We start from the raw sequence: 22,273 nt of genomic DNA on the forward strand, positions 1-22,273 counted from the left end.
ATATTTCCAGGAAAGGACATTCACATGCATTCTTTCTTTCTTTCTTTCCCCATCCACATATTTTGCCAAAAGCAGCAAAGGCCCCAGCTGGATTTCCTCCTGCTGACATTCCTGTGAACTGCTACTACAGCCAGGGCTCCTCTATGGGTGCACCAAGGACTCCAGGGACATACAGGCATGGTATCATTACTGAAATATTAATCTCTCTCCTCAGAATCCCACTGTTCTGTGGATGTGCATGAAAATTTCATTAGATGCAAACCAGTCAATCAGCCTGGGAAGTGAGGGGGGAAAAGAAACAGCAGCAAACTCCAGTGCTGATGCAGACATTGCCTGTTCAGCTCTCAGTGATGCAGCACCCTGGAACGCTGCTCCTCACCACCAGCCTTCCTTGGATGCTGCTTCTCCTCAATGAGCCTGTGCACACAATGGAGGGGCTTTGTTTTACCCTCAGTGTGTGACCAAGCAAAGCACACAGAAAAGCAGAGAAGACTCAGGACCAAATGAACCAAATGTGATACTTACAAAGTCATCTCGGTTAAAGATCAGGATTAAGCCTTTCTTAAATGCCATAAAACTAAATTCACCACCAACCATACCTTTAATCCAAGTTTAGCAGTAGATGTGAACTGCAAAGCAAGCTCTACTGAGTGGTTACACACATTTTCATGCTTTTGGTTTTTAAAAGCCACATTATATAACGTTTTATATCAAGTGTACCATTCAATATATTCTTGTCCCATCCAAAATATCACATCATGAACAGGTAATTGACAGAACTATGACAGGATCCAAAACCAATGGTACTACAATGGAGCTACCACCCAGAAATTTAAATTAAAATCGAGGGGAGTAAATTTGCAAATATCAAACAGATGAAGTGATTTAAGAGTACAATTAGCTCAGGAAAGATGAAGTAAACTTGCAAAGTCCAGCAAGACCTCAGGAGGGAGAAAATGAAAGAGTGGTTTTCTCCTTGCAAGACTTACACAAAGTTCTACATTTTTCCAGGGGCTTGCAGGTTTCTGGACAGACAGCTGTGCTGAACCATGTAAAATACTTACTCAAAATAAATTGAAATGACAATGGGACTGTCATATTACAGCTGTCAAAGAGTAGCATTTGCTTCAGCTCTCCCTTATCAGTAACTTGCTGAACCCAGCTCTCATTTCACAGGCCAATATCGATGCCATCCTCAGCTGGGTGGAAAGAAGGGGCAGGTTTCCTTAACATTTTAAATACTTTCCTTATCCATTACACAGGATTAGCATTGTAACACCTACAGAGGCCATGGAGTCTGTCTATAATAACAAATTCATGGAGGGGAAGTTTTCCCCAAGCTGTTTACAGTCTTTAAAAATGTATATTCCTTGAGTGAAAAATTATTTTGGAATTTTTTCGCCTTTAAAAACTTCTGTATTTTCAGTTGACTCTACTAAAACCAAGGTAGCACGACCTAATATTGTAATCTAAATGGGTTAGGAATTTTCCTCCATAAAAACCTATTCCACAAACAACTTTAATTCTCTTACATTATCTTAACTACACCAGAAAACACTGTTAAAACTACGCCTGGCTGCGCTGCAGCAGGGGCAGTAAGCACATAAAGTAAATCTGGAGACAACAGAAGTAGAATGAAGGCAAAGGCCCCACAAATATCTATTTGTTCAGGAATCTGGACTGAAGCTGCTACTGTTGAAACAGGAGCTGTATACATACATCCAAGTGGATAAATCAATTGATAGTGAAGCTCAGGGCTGCAAATATCCATCTGTTCATTCATTCTTTCGTTAAAAAGTAAAGACAAAACCTCTGTTTCTAATCCTAAGATCATCAACAACAAAAAAGCCCATCAGCATTTTGTCTTTGTGTCACAGTGACAGCGTGCTAGTTGATGAATTATTAAAAAGGAGAAAATGCAATGTGCAAACTTAAACATTTTAAATCATTTGAGGTAGCTGATCTGTTGACCTTTAGTTGGGATTCAGATTTGGAAGGGCCAGTTGGATGCTCCACGTGCCCCTGGCCATCCTGCCACAGGTGGCTCTACAGGTCAGCAAAGCCCCCAGACTGAATTTCTGATGCCCTAAAGAAGAGGAAGCACCCCCAGAACACAACCTCCTGGATTTCCTGGTGTTGCCTTATAATAATTAAAAAAGAAGATGCAGTTCTGTGCCCCAAGGAGCCCAAAGAGCCCATGATCCAGCAGCAGGAGCCACCACGTTCCCACACACCACAGCAGGATGGCAAAGCCACCTGCACTGACAAACTCCAGACACAGCACGGGGGGAATGTGCACTGCAGCCCAAACTCCTCTGACCACTGAAGCACACACAGGCAACTGTGAAACTGTGGCACTCAACTTCCACGTGAAATGCTAAATTAGGTACTTTTAAAACCCTTACCCACGGCCCTACAGAGCTCCAAATTGAGAATGATTATTCTGTCTTACTTGTAACTTTTCCACATTCAAGAAAGCACTTTACTGGTAGAGGAATGACTTCGTTTCCCAGGGTTCCTTTCCTTCTCGTTTTATCAGAGATTTATCAGCTTTTATGATAAAACAACAGCAATGCTGACTGGAGCCTGCAGCAGCACATTCTGCATGGCTGGAGCCCTGTGAGCTGGTCCTTCCGTGAGCTGCCAGCTTGCCTGGGGAGGCAGGAGCAGCAGCACTGCCAGCCGGGCTTGGACCCACACATGAAGGCAAAGAGAATTTATGAATATTTAAAATCTCATTAATTTTAACCAAAGTTGTTAATGATTGATTAAATGCTCTTTAAAAAACCCTGACTGTTTAAAAATCAATTTGACACTACTAACGTCCACTGCTCAGAGTAAAGCGGCTTGAAAAGTCGAACAGGAAAAGTAGAAAATCACATCTAATAATTCTTTACCTAGTAATATCATTTAATACAGAAAATGCTTTCTTCATTACTAAATCTGGCAAGCATGTTTTATAAATATAATTGCAATTTTCAAGTCATGGTTTTACAAATTTTAGTTGACCTTTAATTTCTGTCCTTGCTTCATAAGAGCGAAATCTCAAGCAAAAAACAACCACTCTCCTTTATGTCATTAACCTTTTCCAAAGAATATAAAAAGCAAACCACAAGATTCTCGAGCTAACTAAGTGCTTCACAGCTGTGTTAGATACAGTATCACTTTCTGGTTAATATACAACCATGCCAAATTTTACAAGCGTGTGACTAGCTGCAAGCCATGTGTTTTGTATTACTCTTCTTAATCAACGGCAATGAGCTCTCACTTAGGAAAAGTTCAAATTATTTAATTCAAATTTCCTTGTTTATCACTTGAATCATGAGCACAACCAGTGATTTAAAGCACTTCAGCTGTAAAGAGTCCTTGCTGACTGGCAGCCAGCATCCTCTGGGCTGTGGGATGCTGGTGGCCGACAGAGCCGTGACACAGTGAGCTCCAGCTGGGTGGCACCTGGGACAGCCAGGGATCCTGGAGCTGTGTGGGGAAACGTGGAGCCAGCTCCAGACCAGGCACTGATGAGTGAACACCTCTGTACTACAGCAATCCTTTCTGCTAGCAAATAAAACAAATAAAACTCACGTGGGTGCCTGTGGGATCAGCACCCAGACACATTTAAATGCACCAAGTGCCCAGTGCACATCAGGTGGATGCACTGACCATGCAGTAACTGGGACAAAATAATTTTTTGTAGGATCTGGAACATCAAGTATATTTGTGACAGGAGCTCTGGTACTCCACCGGAGGCAAAACCACTAATTGCACATTTTTTTAGAACTTTCACTAGCAGATCACTTAACATTTCTGGGATAAAGAATCCTAGTTTACAGCACAGGATTATTTGTGCTCTCTCCACAATAACTGTAGATAACTTTGCATTAACTGTCTAATTGAAATAAAAATATTTTTTAAAAGCACATGTCTTCATATATCTGGCATTTGGTGGAGGATGCAGATGCCTGCAGAGATTTTGGAATGTGGTGCTTCCTGCTACAGCCCAGCATTATGCACACATTGAGTTTATCATACCTGACAGTGCCAGCAGATCTGCAATGATTTGCTGTAACAAGTATTAAATAATGAGAATCTCTCAAGAAAAAAGAGTAGATGCAAATGCAAAATCCTGCTTTGTGACATATCCCCCATCATTGGTCACAATATAAAAATCTGTATTTGCTAAACACAACATAAAATTGGTGCCAATAGTTATTTGGATTGAACATTGCTACTACTGCCTCCCAGTGCACTGAAAAGAATTAATCCTCTATGTACATATATTGTGGTTTGGAGTGCCATTTGTATTTATTTAGATCATGGATGGAGATTTTTCTCCTATTTAAAATACTCATCTTGATGAAAGTCTAGGCCAGTTATGATGCCTAAAAATTACCTGTGAAAATAGTTTATCTATTAACTCCACTTGCTTGTGTACACATGCATGTCTCAAACTTTGAAAAACAACCAACACCACCAAAACTGAAGCAAAGGCTGTGATGAAGACATAACTGCTGTGGGGAGAAGTTGATGTTCATGGTGTCACACACAGCAATTAGCACAGTGCCTGCAGTTTATACACAATATTAATCTTTGCTCCAATCAAAAATTAGAGCTCAATATCCTCCAACCTGTTACCTCTATGCATCCAACACTTGTGCCATCTTGGATCAAATCTTTTCAGAAAAAAATGAGAATCACACAAATGAGTTTCTTAACAGAGGATGAAGTTAAAGGATCCCTTCTGACCTCACTGCACACACTCCAGTCAGGACAAGCGCATCCCCCTGTGCTCCAAAGCCAGCAAAAGCAGCTGTCTCAGCCCAGTGCCTGAGATTCTGGCACCTCAACACCCATCAGCATCCAGCTCTTGGCTGGGGCCAGGGACCAGCCTGGGCACACTCAGCTCAGGCAACACGCAGAGCCAGGGAGAGGCAGACACTGAATCTGTGCCATTTTTGGACGTGGTAGCAGCAAACTGGCACTAGGAGAGCAGGCAGTTTATTCCCTTCCCAAATGCCATGTGCTGCTGAATCCGGGTCACTCGGATCCCTCACTGCCACAGGCAGGGGCTGGCGCTGGCTGCCAGCACACACAGCCCGCACGGCAACGAGAGCCTGCTTCAACTTGAGGGTGCAAAACTCAGCACGAGGAGAGCAGGTGGGTAATGGCTCCATTTTACACCTGAGGACACAGCCATGGAGAGCGAGATGGCATCCCAGGATAACTGAGCCACTAGCAAGCCTGGAAATAAAATTCATCACCTCCTCTCCTCTCTGCAGCTCTGCTATCACTGCCATTGCAGGGCAGTTTTATACCACAGCTACCCAGGGAAGTTTTTGACTACCTGAATTCAAAAGGCTAAATCAACAGCTGAATATTCCCCACTCAACAAAAAAGAGTTAATAAATAGTCTGTACAGAGCAGAGAGAAGCTCTCAGTGCATTTGGCAGCTGCTCCTCCACACTGTGCAGGAGGTGGGATGGGGTGCCTGCAAACCACCAGCCTGCAGCTCCCACTGGTCCTGCAGTGCAAACAATCCTGCCTCCTCACACTTATTTCCACAGCAAAAATTACTTGTAAGGATGGAGACATAACCCTGAGCAGCACAGGGCTGAGAGAGAGGGAGGATTTACTATCAGTTGTAAATGGCAGAGCTGGCCTGGAGTGATGGGCTGGGCTAGCAGGGGGAAATTGCACCCAGGTTTTGCTGCTCTTTTTTCTCTGTATAGAAAAAAAACCCCAAATCACGCAGCCACCCTGAAAGTGCCACTGTCAGTACTCTCCAGTCCAGCCCTGTGCTCCCAGATGGCACTCCTTTCCAAAGTGGTGGAAGGTACAGGGAATGACTTCTGGAAAACCTTGGCTGCTGGGACAAAAATTACACAGCCCCTAAAAGAGAAAGAACGAGAAGCAAGCAGCTATTTTAAAAATAAAATTTACTCAAAGTCCTTCTTTTCAGTCTGGAAATTCCTATTTTACAGGCAGACCAAGCTCCTCATGATATGGTTGAAGTGCTGAATATGGCAGCAGTGTTAATCAAGAGCAAGGTCATGCAACTTGTTCAAATATCCAGTCATGAGTCTCTGGCGCCCACTTGATATTAAATTTCATATCAACTCACCTGCAGAAATATATGCAATTTGTGAAAAAAAAATCCATCTTTTTAGCTCCCTTCAGTTACAGGCATTATTATTTCAACAGAATATAATTAGCAAAAGTGCTTCTTGCACTTTTAGGGAACATAATAGTTCCAGTTACTTAGACAAAAAAAAAAATTAGAATAAAACTAGCTAGCTAAAGAATTGTCTGTTAAAAGCAGAGACATCAATTAAACTCATTTTTGATTTGCAGCTCAGTAAATTAAAAAAGAATAAATCTTCAGGAAAAAAAGTTCTCAGTACGAAAATCACTGTAACATCTGCGAGGTCTCACAACACGACTGTGCCTTTATGAAGCCAATACCCAAATTAAAAGGCTTAACTTGGGCACTGAGGAAGCTCACAGTTTATTTTGGGGCCATCTCCAGAGGTCTATTAATCTTTCAAGACACTGTGAATAAACCTCACACACAAGTGACAGGAACTGAGAGGACCCTGAACTAACCCTCCATAGGTAAGGTTACTTATTGGGAAAAAAACAAGTTGAGGCACATGTGTATGAAACTGGTGGTGTAACTGATTATTTCAGAATTTTTTTCTGAGAAGACATTTAAAGGGGACCCACAAATCTGCACCTCAGTAATGTTACCACAGCCTCCCATTTGCAAAGGAGTAAATTCAAACTCTGCAAATAGGAAAAAAATACCTGTACCCTGTGTACAGGCAGCACCTCTCCCACCCTCGTGACAAATGGAGCTGGATCAGCACGTGAACAGCCCCCCAGAGCCACCCTGCTGCTCTGGATTGGTTAAAGATTCCATCCTCTGAATTCACCCCAGCCCCAGCGGAGTTAATGCTCTCAGCATTTCCTCTGTGGCACAATGCTGGCATTGTAATATTTCAGGGAGAAATGCCATTGTAAACTGAAAGTGTAAACCCTGGAGTGGAGAGAGCAGGTCTCAGGAGCACATTCCCTCCCTCCCCTGCAATCTCCATCCTGGCACAGACCAAGGGCACAAGGGGATGTCCCAGATGCCCAGCTCTGGATCATGGCATGCCTGCATGGACCAAGGTCTGCCCATGCAGCTGGCCTTGGGAAGGAATTTATTTTGCCTTTATAAACAAGCAGAAAATTCCTTCAATGCAGTAGTGGAATCTTTATTACTACTTTTAACCCTTTGTACTTCTGCATGGCAGAAGGCTTGGGGTACTTTGAGTATGGGCTATTTCATGTCTATTTACAAAATGAAGAGAGTAAATGTCAGAGGATATATGATGAAAACACACCATACCTGCAAACAGAAGACTGGAGTGAAAGACCATGTGTGTGCATGTAAAACCCACTGACACCACCAGGGCAGCATCTTTAGGACTTTCTTCTCCTCCCATGCTATAGGAATTTGCATGGCTGATGAGGATACCTTCACACAAAGCAATCTGAAAAGCTGATTTCAATCAGTGGCGTAATCAAAGCCTCAGTATTGCAAAATAATATGATTAAACACTCCATTATTTCAAACGCCACGGCACTAAGCAAATCCTTGGAGGGGAGTGCTTTTGTGCACTAATCCATGCATGTAATTATCGATATGCTTTCCCATGCCCTATTCAAATGCTCTCCCCTGAGGCTTTTCTTCCACTTACACTAGGGGAGGGAAAAAAAAAAAAAGCCAATCAGTTCAGTTTAAAGAACAAGTTGTATAACTCTTTTTGATCTACTGCCTGAAGGATCAAATAAGGAATTCTACCAGCTGTAATGTCAGAAGCAAACGATAGGGCTCTGCTTGTCCTGGTGGCCAGCAGCACGGGCAGGACACGGCTGTGCCCTGTGCTGGGACACGCTGCCACCCAGGCTGCTGCCAGAGCACCTGGGGTGACAACACCCTCAGCTCTGAGCGCTCCACGAGACTGCAAGGAAAAGGGTGCCAACAGATGGATCTCACAGGGCTGCACGTCTTTAATGGAACTCAAGGATGTAAAAATTAAAAGCAATTAAAGGATAAGCAATTTGCTCTGTGAGAGATTAGAAAGATGCAAAGCAATGCCCAGACTGGGTTTTCAGTGCAGGTGTTGACTTGCCTGTGCTGAGAACACCAGGCTGGCAACAGCACTGCCACGTTTACGTGGATTCGATCTTACCAGCCTCCTTCTAGAGCAAACAATCCAAAAGACAAAAAATCACCAAATGTGGTCAAGAGCACCAAAGACAGTGTATTAAAAAAAGGAAAGAGAGGTTCCAGGGCAGGCACAGCCCCTGTGCTCACAGGGACCCCACAGCTGGGCAAGGGAAGGTGCTGGGCACAGAGAGGCACAGCTAGAGCCAGCCTCAGCCCCCACTCAGTTTACATCAGACAACCTGAACAGAAGCAGATTCCCATTTTCTGGTGACTCTAATAGACTAACAGAATGATCAGGCAGGGTGCCTTGGCTGCTGCTTGCACACAGGCAGCAGCTCTCTCAGGAACTGGGGGACACAGCTCCTGGCACCCGCGGATCTCCTAGCAGCCAATGAGAGAATGGAATGACACGTTTCTTCTGCTGCAAGTTAAAAATACAAAGGAAATTTCAAACATTTAGAAGCTAACATTATTCACTTTGATCTTTAAAAATATAACACCATCTGTAGCCGTCAGATTTACAGTACAGATCTCAGATATGTACATTATTTGTTGGTATAAAAAGCTGTCAGCAGCCCCGGTGCAAAAGTGAGGATCCTCTGGCAACCTCCTGAGTTTCAGAGAGAACTACTAACCTGAAAAACTTAACCATCAGGTTACTCATGAGCACCACAGTATCAACAAAACAAAAAAAACACCGCTTCTCTTGCCACAAACCCCACAAAAATAAATCCCTGCAACCTGCTTGCGCTGCAAAGTGTATATATTTGCAGGTAATATTGGGGAACTTACCCCAGAACTTCCTGAACCTCAACAGCCACCTATTTCTGACCCCCACAGACCTGTTCCTGGCACTTCTGATTTCTGCATGTCAATGCCTCCAACACTGCAGGTTACGCACAGGTTATACAAAATGTGAGGTATGAAAGGATTCAATTTCAAGAATCAGCATTTTTCATGCTGTGCAGGTCCCACTACAGTTAAAAAGCAAATACGACAAAAAATTTTATTTTCCTGTCAGCAGAGTCTCAAAAATTAGTGTGGGCTGGCTGAAAATTTGTAGAATAAACAAAACATAGCACACATGCCTTTTATAAACTTATTATGCAAGATGAGTTTGGGTAATATGCAGAACCAAATAAAACATTCAAATTATTTTCTCGATATGCATTAGCTGTTCCAAATTTAACCCCAGTTTTAAGGAGGTGACAGTCCTGAGGGGCCAGGCTAGGACACAGGCCAGGGGAGAGATTGGCAAGAGCAGTCAAAAGTCAGAACTCTTAAAATGTCAGATCATTAATAGTTTTAAAACCAAAAGGCCTTGACCTTTTAAACAAATATATTCACTCTGCTGAAAAACTCTTCTCACTTTTCTGAAGTCAAACAAGAAACATTGGAAATTAATTCTTACCTGTATAATGCTAATGATGACTTTTCTCATGTTTGTAGTATTCAGCTTTTTGTGCTTAGAAATTAATACAACATGAGAGGACATAAATTGTTGGGTTTTGTTTTTTTTTTTTTTTTTTTTTGCCTGGGATATACTCTGTCCTGCTGGTATTTTTTGATTGAAAGACTGCACTTAAATCTGGCTTTGCTTTATGAAATTAAGGTCTACTAGACATTAAAAAATCCAATTAGTGCTACAAAAATGAAGCCATACCATTTTCCTCAGTCTCATTTACACTAATATAGACCTTTTTCCTTTCTGACAAGGGTGAAGGACAGAGCTGAATGATGGGATTTTTTCCATCTCATTTATATATTGATGTAATAAGGGCAGACAGGTAGGCCTGTGCAAGTGCTGATTCTGTCAGCAGCCCAAGTTGCCAGGACTGTGAATATTGTCACTTATAGATTGATAAATGGACTACATGGACTAATTGTATTCCAGCCTCTCTGGACAGATGGCAAATCTTACAGCCATATGGTGATTATTTCCACTGAGCTGAAAGTATATTAACACTTACCAAATGTTTAAAAAGATGAGATGATCTAAAATAATTTTTCTGCGCACGTGGACAAAAACCAAGGGCCGGCTGGGCGGGCACGCTGGGGCTGGGCTCCCTCCCAGGGCCTGCAGGGATATCGATGGAGCTGGCTGCATGCTGGGCCTGAGCTGGAGCTGAGCAGGGCTCTGGGAGCACAGGGTGCTCATTCCAGCTGCCCTGCACGGCCCCTGCTCAGTGCCACTCTGACAGCACCGAGATACGCACTCTTCCTTCTCCTGGTACTTCTCATTCCTTCTCTTCTCTCTGGCTGAAGAGATACTGAAAGGTAGCCATACAGCCAGCCCTGACCCCTGAAAATCCAGGGAGGACTGCCCAAGCCCTGAACACAGGATCTCTGGAATAGGACTGACCAGGCAATGGGTGCCTGCAGCCCAAAAAGCCAACCATGTTCTGGGTGCATCCCAAGAACAGGTCAAGGGAGCTGATTCTGCCCCTCTACCTGCTCTCATGAGCCCCACCTGGACTACTGCAGCCAGGTCTGGGTCCCCCAGGGTAAGAAGGATGTGAAGTTGTTGGAGTGAGTCCAGAGGAGGACACACAGCTGATTAGAGGGATGGAGCACCTCTCATCTGGAGACAGGCTGGGAGAGTTCAGTTTTCAGCCTTTCGGTACCTAAAGGGCTGCAAAAGAGCTGGAGAAGGATTTTTCACAAGGACATGTAGTGAAAGAATAAGGGGGAATAGCTTTAAACTGAAAAAAGACAAGTTTAGATTGGATAGATAGAAATTCTTCCCTGTGGGATGGTGAGGCACTGGCATAGGTTGCCCAGAGAGACTGTGGCTGCCCCATCCCTGAAAGTGCTCAAGGCCAGGCTGGATGAGGCTTTGAGCAGCCTTGTCTAGTGAAAGGTGTCCCTGCCCATGACAGACAGGTTAGAACTAGGTGATCTTTAAAGTGCCTTCCAACCCAAACCATTCTGTGATTATACGTGCACTAAATGCATTTTGCTACCCCCATGTGTGCTCCCAAAAGAGAAATCAAGTGGGAGGGGACAGAACCACACCCCAGCAATCCTGTGAGACAATCCAAAGCAGATGAACAGTGACCAGAGGCTCACCCTGCTCACTGCCAACCATTACCACACAACCACTGGGAAGTTCCCCAGCTGCAGGTGGAACACACCAGGCAGGTACACATCCCTTTTATGAGCTATGCAGCACTGAATTCACCCTTCAGAAGAATGGGAGAACACATACAGGAGACCTGATCCTCTCCTGCTCTGAGTTACTACTTATTTATACCAAACAAATGCGAGCAAAATCAGCTCAAATTCTCCACAGATGTTTATGTTGGTATAATAAACCCATATCACTTAAGTTAAATGATTTTTTGCTTTGCTTCCAGAACAAAATTCTGAACATTTGTTTGTTTTAAAATAGGATTGAAAATAATGTTTTGTGTTCTGCAGTAATTTGTTTTGCATGCACTTTCATGACAGGAAAGTCCTTGCTAGTGGAAACAGCCACCTCCCTTGCTGGGGGTAAAAAAAGTTCACGTATCAGTTTTCCCTATTTGCCATAAGTAAAACACAGCAAGTCAAGAGCTGGAAACTGCACTCTTCAGAGTCCCTGTGATCTAAAATTAATGCCTGGTGTTGGTATGCAGAATGGATCAAGTACTTGCTCACCCACTGAGGACAAGGTGCCAACTGGTGAGAAATTCTTACTATGCTTTTCACACATTCACACTTTAGCACCCCAAGTATTAAACCGACTTCATTTCTAAGGCCTCTTTCGCAGGTCTCACTAAACACAGGGGTTTTTAGGAAGTTTTACTACCCCTGAAAGGCAGCAGAAGAATGAATCAGTTGCCCACTTCTCCCTAGAAAATGCAGACTAGCCCTGTGTTTTTCCATGTGCCTCCCTGCCAACATGAGCCGGGTCTGGAGCTGCTGCCATCCTGGGCTCCGGCCAGGCTGTCCCCCCAGGCAGCAGCTCCAACGTCACTGCAGGGGAAGGAGAAGGGCCAAAAAGGAGATGGAAAAAGAAGAGAAAGAGCGGAAAAAGTAACTTAACTCCAAGGTGCAAAAGTCTGGTCCACCTGTCTAACTCACAGAAATCAGCTGCTCTTTAGTGGAATAACAGAACTGAACTATCCCAAATCGTTCCCAGCAGTTGCGTGTCTGTTTTATCTTCTGGCCAATAATTCAGAGGTCATCCTGCAAAGCAGCTGATGAGCATAAACTCTTTCCAGTACAACCTCATGTCACTTGTGCTAATTTAGCAGTTATTGGGAAGGGTGTTGGAGATCACTGCAATATTACTTTGGTATTTCACAAGAGAAGCCGTACAGAGTTGCACAATATCGCTCTCCCTCCAAAGGACAAGGATGCCAGTTCATAAGGCAGGGAGGAAAGACCAAGCAGGGAATGCAAAGTGGATTAGATATTTTGATTCCTTTCCAAACTCTAAGCTTAAAATATAAAAAACTTTGGCAACTTCTCCCCCATAGAATTTGAAATGCTAATTTCTAACTCAATGGAGAAAAGTTCTCGCAAAGATCTGAACAATACATATGCAGATTATTACTCTGCAGCTGAAAAATTCAGAACAGACCTTCCCTGTGGAGGGAAAAACAGGTAACCACAACCACAGGAGAGGTGTTTACCCCGGGCTTAGGTCCAGCTGATGAAGGAAGCTGTCCCTACAGCCCTCTGCAAAACCACAGGCTCTGCAGAAAAGTCTGGGGAGGAAAAGCAGGGCCAGAGAGATTGCTAGGAGAACCAGGCTGCACACTACCACGTCCTTGAAAGCTGATGTATCTCCCATAATATACAATTTTGAAGGTCTCAGAAAACACATGTTCAGAACCTTCTGTCCGGGGAAAGTCTTGGAGGATCACATGGAAACTTTAAAGATACTATTTGTCCTTTGGAGCTCTCAAAAGACAAAGGGGAATTTCTCATTGTGCACAAATAACCATTTTCCTGCTGCAAAGCACGCAGGAAGGTGAAAGAGGCACAGAGGGGTAAGAAAAGTTCCCCAGGGAAGCATGGACACAGACACGCTTCTGGATCTGCCTGGGAGACGAGCAGATTCCCATCTACCCCAAATAACTCCTAAACCAACAATTCCCTCACTGGAGCGTGGGATCTGGTCCTTGCTTCACAGCTATTGTTCTTCATTGTAACTGAGATTACAGACTCAAGCTTTCAACTCCATCCCCTTGAATTTGGGTGGGTGTAGTGAAGTGACAGATCCCTGTTCTCAGTCAAGCCAATTTCTGTTCTTCTTTAAAAGGATCATAAACCAAATTAGATGGGGTTTTATGAATGATCATTTTTAGGAGACACTTTAAATACAAGTTTATGAGGAACACCTCTATAAACAACAGGCAACAGAAAATTATCTGTCCCCTGTAATGGACTACGCAAGTGACAAACAGCTGTCAAACATAAAATAACCATGAAAAGAGAGAGTCCTCCTTCACCTGTGTGCTGTAAAGTTGTAGGCAACTAAATCTCCTTCATTATTTCATAAAAGAATACATTTGTCCCTATCACAGCTGGAGGAGAGGGGATTACTGTGACATTCACTGAATTCAACATTGAGTACAAAGATACTTTTATCTCCTCCCTGTACACCCAAGGGCAAGAGTTGTGCCCTTGCTGTACACTGTGCCCCTGGGCACTGCCCACTTTCTGTCCTGTCTGGGCAGAAACCTCCTGGCAAGTTAGGGAGGAGTATTTCAGCTTTGGGTTTCTTTTATCAGGGGTTTGGACCACATGAGGGTGTAAGAAGGACTTTATGAGGACTTTACCTGGAATGGCTTAGGTACATCCTATGTAGAGACCACACAAGATACAGACTCAGCACAAGTAATATTAAGAGAGGGGGGGAAAAAAGGAAAAGGGAAACTGCATATATATTATGTTGGTGTTCAAGGGAGGGGATGAAGTGGCCAGAACTCCTCTTTTGTATAAAGGTGGAGGGAGATTGAACTGACCACCGTGTGGCTCTCAAGTTATGAAATCCCACTTCCACGTCAGGACACGGCACACAGTGGAAGAACAATCCAAACTGACAGCTCTGGGGGAAAGTTAAGCTGATGGGGACTGACGACATCACCTTCAGGATTGGCATCACATCATCCCTCATGCCAGAAACTGCTCCATCCCAAAAGGTAGGATCCTCCAAGGGCAATTGTCATCAACTCTGCAAGCAAAATCTGCCACTTGGAGGCATGGAACAAGTTTTAAATCTGTAATTCAGACAAACTCATCCATGTGATTTGTAGGACTCGGGGTGGCTGGGTGACACAGGGACAACTAAGCTGTTGCCATCTTTGCACCAGGGTCTGAACTACCCACCAGAACAGAGCTCCTGCCTGTCTTTAGACACCACCATCTGTGAAATAACTGATAAAAAGGTGTCAGACTCTCCCCACATGTCCCACGCATCCTCCAAGCAGCCCTGAGTGCTGGCTGGGGACATTCTGCACTTCTCATCGCAAAGAACTTCTCCACCTTTTATCAAGTGCTCTCACTGAACATTTTCAATATCACAAAACATTGCATGTTCCCACAAACAACTGCAGAGAGACATTTTAGACGTGTGCCACAGATTCATAGTGGGAAGCTGCAGTACAAAAGCCTGATAAAACCAGGGAATGAAACAAAGGCAACAACAAAGTGTTGCAGATTACAGAGCAACTCACCAACAGAAGAGAACTCGAGTCAGTCATTGCAACACAATTAATGAGGGGAGACTGCACCTTGAAGCACTATCTTTCAAAAGGAAAAGCTTTGAGTACTCCCCAGCCTTGGCTACACTGTCCTTCTTCCAGGGATGAAACAATAAGTAATTAAATACTAAAAATAAAATGCTCACACCTCCACATATAAAATTAAGATTTCCCTTCAGAGCCAAGCAAGATGAAAATTTTGTATTTTTTCCCCCAAAGAAATACAGCGGTTCCATATCCGAGGAGAATCTACTGCAAAGTGTTAAGCAAACAACAAGAATTTATTCAGTAAGCACTCATACAGCACCACTTCACAGTTCCACAAGGAAGGAGCCTCAGTACAAGCAGAAGCAGCTTTAGGAAAAAAATATTTTACAAGCTGGCTACGCATTTTTAAATGTATTCCACAGAGGCCTTTGCTGTCTGGCTGCACTGAGGTACTAAACATTGCCTGATAAGAATGCAGTTGCAGGATTATTATTACTATAATGAAAATGCTAATGGGGAACAACACTGGCAGCTCTGGAGGGCTCTCCTAGGCCTCTTGATGCATAGGCGGAAAAGTGCAACTTCTACAGAAATTGTCTTTCCGACTCGCAGAATGGTTTGAGTTTCTAAATCCTGTAGGCTGCAGTGAAACTTCCAGATGGGAAGGAAACAGTTTGTCCCTTCAGGAATTCTTACAATCTTGCATTTTGATAAGGCACGTCAAACAAATAGAATCAGAGCAGTGCGTGGAGGAGGCAGGACAGGAGGACGCAGGACAGGAGGACGCAGCGCCTCTGAAGGGAGCAGGTCAACACAGCAAGCAGCACTCTGCTGCTCACACCTCCATCACCCCCTTTTCCCTCGTTCCCCTGCCCCAAATCTGCACACTCTTGCTCCATGATAAAGCCACGGTTGTTCTGCAGCTACAGCTCTTGCTAGCCTTCATACGAGAAGCCCACAAATCCTGGAACACCTACACACAGAGCCTCCTGCTCCCCCATGAGTCACTCGGCAGGCTGTCCCGCTTGCTGATGTCAGCCAGCAACATCCCTCCTTTTTAAACAAACCCTGCAACGCCTCGAGCACCAATTATTTAAAAATATTATCTTCATTTTAATCCTGACCCCAGTGGCAAAATTACCATTAGGAAGCAATTCCAAGTGATGCAGAGGGTCCAGCAGCCTGCAATAGCTGCCACGTCAATGAGGAGCGAGCAGCCAGCTCCTCGTGTCACACATGAGCTCAGCACAGAGCACCGAGCCGGCAGCAGGGCAGATTTCTCTTACAAACAGGCAGAGAGCAGCCAGGATGTGTCACCAAAAATACAATCAAAGATCGGCTGCATCATCCAATCTCATCTTGTACATTTTGCATGAGTGTGTATTACACAAGCCCTACTCACACCGTGCCTAACCTGTGCTGGCTGCTGCGTGGCTGTGGCGCAGCACCAACCTTCCCAGGCACTAACTGTCTATTCCCTGCCTAATTGCTCTTGCCATTACAAGGGCTTCCTTAATGCTCAAGCTTAAACACTTCCTATCTTGGTTTGAAGGCAATGCCCTTGTCACATTCTGAGGTTTAAGAACAGATCATCAGCTATTTAGAGTGTACAGCTGAATTATCAGAGAAACATAGTTGAAATACGTTCCTCTGAGCACACTGACATCCTAAAGAGCCATGACCAAATCACAGGATAAACAAGTCACAGGCTGTCTTTGCAGTGCACAGAGTGCAAAAGGAGATGGAGAACATTCAAGGTGAAAGCAGACAGAGATTTGACCATGTAGCAACCTTGAGGAATGAGGATTTCCCACTCTGCACACACCCTATCACAAAGTCAACAGGAAAACCAACAGCTGATTCAAAATGCTTATGCATCCCTAAGTGTACGCTCATGGGTGAGGCTATTTATCTTAGGCACTGCAATAACAGAGCCAAATGAATGAACAAAGTGAATACACAGCACTGCAGAAAATCTAGATGCAAAACCAGGCTGATGCCCTTGCTCTTGGGTTCTCAGCAAACTCACTGTCCTCTGCCTGGTTCATGCTGGGAATATGTTTGAACAGTTTGAGACACTTGATCACATCCTGGATCAGTTAAAAAAGTTTCAGTTTAAAGGAACTGAACATCAAATGATTCTTTTTAACATTTAAAAAGAATCTTTTGATTTAAAAAGAATTTAAATTATGCCTTTGTTATCAGGAGACCTACTCACCATTCTCTTTTCAAATAGAAAGAAGGGCTTGAGGGACATCCCAGCTTTGAGAAGAATATTTTATTTATAAGATTTTTCTCAAGTGATAATTAAATTAACAGTGGTAATTAGGTTAGCAGCTGAAAGCAATGTAACTATGATGACTCTTGGCATCAAGTTTTCTTTCTGTCCACTCTTTCTACATGAGCAAATATCCGAGAAATTTACAGCAGAACAGTCAAACTAGTTGTGGTTCTGGCAGATTTCTCCTCTCGTAATTTGGTGAACCTATTTGTAGCAGACCTTACAAATTCAGTTTTGTGCATGTGTCTGCAGTGCAGTGAATCCTCACATAGTTGTGAGAGGCGAAGTCACTTGGACAAAACACTGTTACAGGTTTGTTCACTCACCTGAATACAGCCACACCAAAACTCAAAACACCCACAAATCATTATGAGGCCCTAGCTACTTAGTCCTTTCTTTTCTCTTCCACCCACCCCACCAAGCTCCCTGCCCCTCTAACCTTACATAAATTAGTTTAACATAAGCAAGGTATACACACTATCGAGGTCAGTGGAGCTTGCCCATCATTTCAGTGAACCCAAATACTGCTCCAGAACACAAAGTTCTCTGGACCCGATTTTTCCACAGATTCTTGTACAGACACCTGTATTTGTACACAGGCACAGAATTCTCCAAGTCAGAATAACATCCATTTATATCTACCCTGCACAATGGAAATAGCTACGTCAGGAACCAAGGCTGTGAAGAATCAAGCACCCCCAGCCAGCTGCTTCAAAAACATGAGATGAACAGCCCCAGCACCTATCAGATCTCAGTCCCCTTCCTTGAACACCAAAACCACCAGCAGCTGGATATAATCTGCCCCCCTGAGCTATGCTGGGGACCAAACTGAAGCTGCTGACCTTAAAATCTCAAAAAAAGAATCCCTGAGCTCAGGGTACCAACTCAGCTGTGTTCAGGCACACTCTTGTCCCAGACCAGCTTTCAGGAACCCCAGGCTGCAAGGACAGCCAGGTGCCATTCTCTGCCTGCCCCTCCCAGGGTCTGCCCTTCCCTGGCAGACAGATGGCCTGGCCAAACTTTGGAGGGAGCTGGTGAGAGACTCCCATGGATTTCAGTGGGAGCTGGACGAAAGCCAAGGTGAATTTCCTCTGCAACAACACCATTCCCTGCCACTGAGCTTCCCAGGCACAGCTTATCACCATGGTTTCTAAAGTACTGCTGGTACCAGAAAGTGAACACCCTCCAAAATTACTGTCTTCCTGTAACACGAGCTTCATCACATCTTCTCCTTTGTTTATCTCCTCCATTCTTCACCCTCACATCAGGTTTTGTCTCTCCAAATAAAGCCACATGTTGGCCAATGGATGCTGGTACTGCTGGCAGGAGAAGGGAGGAGAGCAAGGCAGACTTTTCCCTGATCTCTTAGATGTCAGTACATAATAAAAACATCACATATGGCCACCCTCAGTACTAGAGCCCCATGCACCTTTCCATGAATATATCACAGGGGAACAGAGTTTTGTTCAAGAGACCAAGCTCCTCAAGATGAGGTTACTTCATTGCCTGATCCAGGCTTGGAAACTTGCATTTTCCAAACCTCCTGGGGCTTGGCTCAAAGCTCACCTGGAGAGGCATGGACAGATCCCAGCTGGAGGGGACTAAATTACCCCACCAGCCCCGGAGGAAGCAGCAAAGAGAACACATCTCATGTCAGCCCAAAGAAAGGTGTGCTGTGAGCTAGTTCACCATTAACCTCTATAGCTCACTCCTCTACACGGTTGTACAGCTTTCTGCAATAATTTCTAACACTCAGGGGCCTGGTTGTCATTTTGATACGATTTATAAAACAGAAGTAAAACACAATTTTAATGCTAGAGGGCATTTAAATCAGGTGAGTTTTAATCCAACAGATAATATAAACATCAGCTTCAGCAGTGAAGAGATTTACAGGTCTAATCCAAACTGGACACTTGTCGCACACCTCATAACAGAAATTATTTGTAATGGATAGATAAGGAAATACAAAGATAGTAAAGAAATGAAAATAATAAAAGAATTTAGGCACAGATGAAATAGCTATCCAACACCTTTTTAAATCAGCTAATACCAAAACCTCAAGCATCCTTTTAACTGTAAATTTAACTTGGAGTGCTTAAACTGAGGTCATACTGAGCCAGACCACAGCTATTAGATGAGCAGGTACAGCCCACTAACATCAGAGACACTTCCTTGATTGTGTCAGCCCTTGGCTTGCAACAGCAAGAGACAAAGCAAGAGGTATTTTCAGACACAGATTTCTACAGCTGGAAATGTGTTACACTGTGGTTTTCAAATAGCTGAAGTTTAAACTCTGAGAGGATTGAGGTAACAGCAGCTATCAGATATGCTGGGTAGAAGAAAGAAGTGATTTGGGAAAAGATTAATTCCCTTTAAAGTAGACATTTGTCCAGTGAGATTCCTAACAGTGGCTTGACCAAAATACACTGGTTTTCAGTCAGCAGCAACTTTCACATTGACTTTCATGGACACTGGAGCAGATTTTTTTTTCCAGTGACTTTTTTACAACATTGTTTTCATGTCCCCTGTATTACAGGCATTAGGTTTTTTTAAAAACATGTAAATTGCAAAACTTGACACTACATTGCTGCCTAGTGAGTTGAACTAAACCAAGAGTTTAAATAGCTCAGCTCACAGCTAATAAGCAATTTAAATAGCTTTGCTTTGCTAAGCTCAAGTAGCTGTATCAGGTTTCATAGCACGATCAGTCACTGCCAAATCCATAGGCAGCATTTAAATGAATCATTAGCAATGGTCACCCCCAGGAAAAAGAAAAAAGGAAAGTAAAAGAAAAACTATTTTAAGAGCTAAGAATCAAGTAATTGTCACAATTTCTAGGAGTACATGCCCCATATGTGACGCCAAAGTGTGCCCAGGAAGCAAATCCCACTCAAATGCCTGGGCCAAAATACATTCATCCAAGTAAGAATGACTGAGCTCTGTGTTCTGACCACAACCTGCTTCACAAAGACACTCGAGTACAGAGGTGCCCATTTCACAGAAGGACAAGCTCGAGCATGCAGAGGTGAAGGATTTGCAGCACAGATGGAACCCAAAGAAAACTGGGAGGCTGCTCCTGTGTCAGGTGTGCTAAGCCACAGCTGCAGTAATGCCATCACAAACATACTTCCAAGTTCTCCGGATCAGAAAGGTGAATGGCAAGATAATCATGTGAGACACAGGGAAAATGCATATTCACCAAACACCTTGTCTGAACTCTAGAGAGTGCAAGAGAAGGTACAACCCACGCTGAAACCCGGGGAATGAATGACACTGGGATCTTGAACTCACGTGCGCCAGTGTAAGACTGAAATGACTGAGACACACATTAAATCAGGGTATTGAACTAGGCTAGTGAACTTGCCTGCTCCCTGTACAAGCCTGCATGGAGCAGCACAGACAGGAGCACAGCCAGAGCTCTCAAAAGCCTTTGGAGCCAAAGTCCTTCGCAGCTTGAGCAGCTCGGGAGGCAGAGCAGGACCACGCCGCGCCCAGAACGCCAACTGGGTGACAGAGGGTACAGGAGCACGGTGACCTTCCACTCACTTCCCTCCAAGCCACAGCTAAACTGATCCACCAGTATGGAAATGGTTAAAATGACAGCAACTAACACATCTGCCTTTAGAGACACCCAGGGAGAGTGACAGAGGCAAGTTTCCATGGATGGATGTTTCTGATCATCCTGGACTCTGCAGGGCAGTGCTGCTCCAAACTAGTTTCAATACTTCTTTCTCCAACCCCAAGGAGAGTTTCTCTTTTATTTTCCAGCGAAAGTTTGCATAATTAAGAAGCACATGAGTCCCTGTAATCCTGAAGAGAAACGTGGGGAGATACTCACTTAGATCCTATTTCTCCCTCTCCACCTGTACTTCTATTCAGTACTCCTGGGTATCAAATTCGGACACATCCACGTCATTTTAATTCATTATTTATCCATATAGCCTCAAATTATATCACTTCGTCAACAATTAGCAAATCTATAGCGGGAATTTGGACATTTGAAAGCAGCAGAGGAAGCTCAGAAACTGAAGAACGATTCCTTGCCACATGGGGGTGAGGAGAGGCAAGGAAAAGGTGTAAGAGAACATAATAGGATAAAAATAAAGTAAATTAAATGTGTGGGTTTGGAATCCCCCAAGACATTCTGGTCGAGAGGATCTCAAACCTATATATAGTTCAAGCCAAAGGCACAACCTTAACCTCTGTTCCCTGATATTTAGTTCACAAATTGCCCTAATGCCAGCATTTGGCTTTTGTCCCCTCATACAAGTTAGAGGATAGCAAAAATGCAGGACTAATTTTTGGAAAGACTAACCTGAATTCTCCAAGAGGCCACCACAAGTGGTCAGAGACTTCTGGCACGTTAAAAAAAAAAAATTAAAAGGGAAAAATATCTACACAAATTAGGGACCACCTGGCACAATTCAGGCAAGTTTAACGCGTGCCTCCAGCAGCCAGAGCTCTCGCAGAAGCATCTGACAATGAACTCGCTGCACATCCCGCCGCTGACCGGCCAGGGACCGGAGCCCCGGCCCCGCTCCGCGACATCCCGAGCTCCTCCCCGCTCCTTCCAGCGGGGATTTCGCCGCCGGTGCTCTTCCTCCGCGGCGGCTCGGGCGGGAGCTCGCTGCCGAGCGGGCGGCAGAGATTAATTACGTTACAGAACGGCGCTCAGGGCAGCGCTCCCGGGGCGCTCTCCCCGCTCCGCACCTGCGGCGGGGCCGGGGCGGGAGGCGGCGCCCACGCGCGGCTCGGGACGCGGAGCCCACGCGGGGCCGGGGCCCGGCGGGCTCACCCCACGTCTCGGCACACTCACCCCATGTCTCGGCACCTCTCGGCGGCGGCGGCGGCACCCCCGGGCGGCTCCCCGCGCTCGGCGGCCAGCGGCGGCCGCGTCCCCACTTCGCACATGCGGCCGCCCCGGCCCCGGCTGGCTGCGGCTGCACGGCGGCTGCACGGCGGCGAGAGCCGTCCTGCTCCTCCTCCCGCCGCCTCCCTCCCCCCTTACATAACCTCCCTCCCGGGCGGCGGCGGCACCGAGCAGCTCCCGCGGCACCGCCGCCCTGCCAGGCGGCAGCGCGGGGGCGCGGGCGGGGC

The 22,273-nt window shown here is 44.8% G+C and overlaps 1 protein-coding gene across 4 annotated transcripts in view; it reads right to left on the reverse strand.

Annotated features, from left to right (window-relative positions):
- The window catches only part of HOMER2 (homer scaffold protein 2), a 53,483-nt gene extending 31,234 nt beyond the window's left edge, over positions 1-22,249 (reverse strand). For 2 of the 4 annotated variants that reach the window (XM_041418601.1, XM_041418600.1), the window contains exon 1: positions 21,993-22,249. In XM_041418601.1, coding sequence (XP_041274535.1) covers positions 21,993-22,087 — 95 coding nt within the window. In that variant the 5' untranslated portion in view covers positions 22,088-22,249. The remainder of the gene's footprint in view (positions 1-21,992) is intronic. The other 2 variants (XM_041418602.1, XM_041418603.1) reach the window with 2 other exon arrangements.
- Positions 22,250-22,273: the final 24 nt, after the last annotated feature.

Source organism: Onychostruthus taczanowskii, unplaced genomic scaffold (genome assembly GCF_017590055.1).
Source record: "Onychostruthus taczanowskii isolate IOZ18803 unplaced genomic scaffold, ASM1759005v1 scaffold6, whole genome shotgun sequence".
Classification (NCBI taxonomy): domain Eukaryota; kingdom Metazoa; phylum Chordata; class Aves; order Passeriformes; family Passeridae; genus Onychostruthus; species Onychostruthus taczanowskii.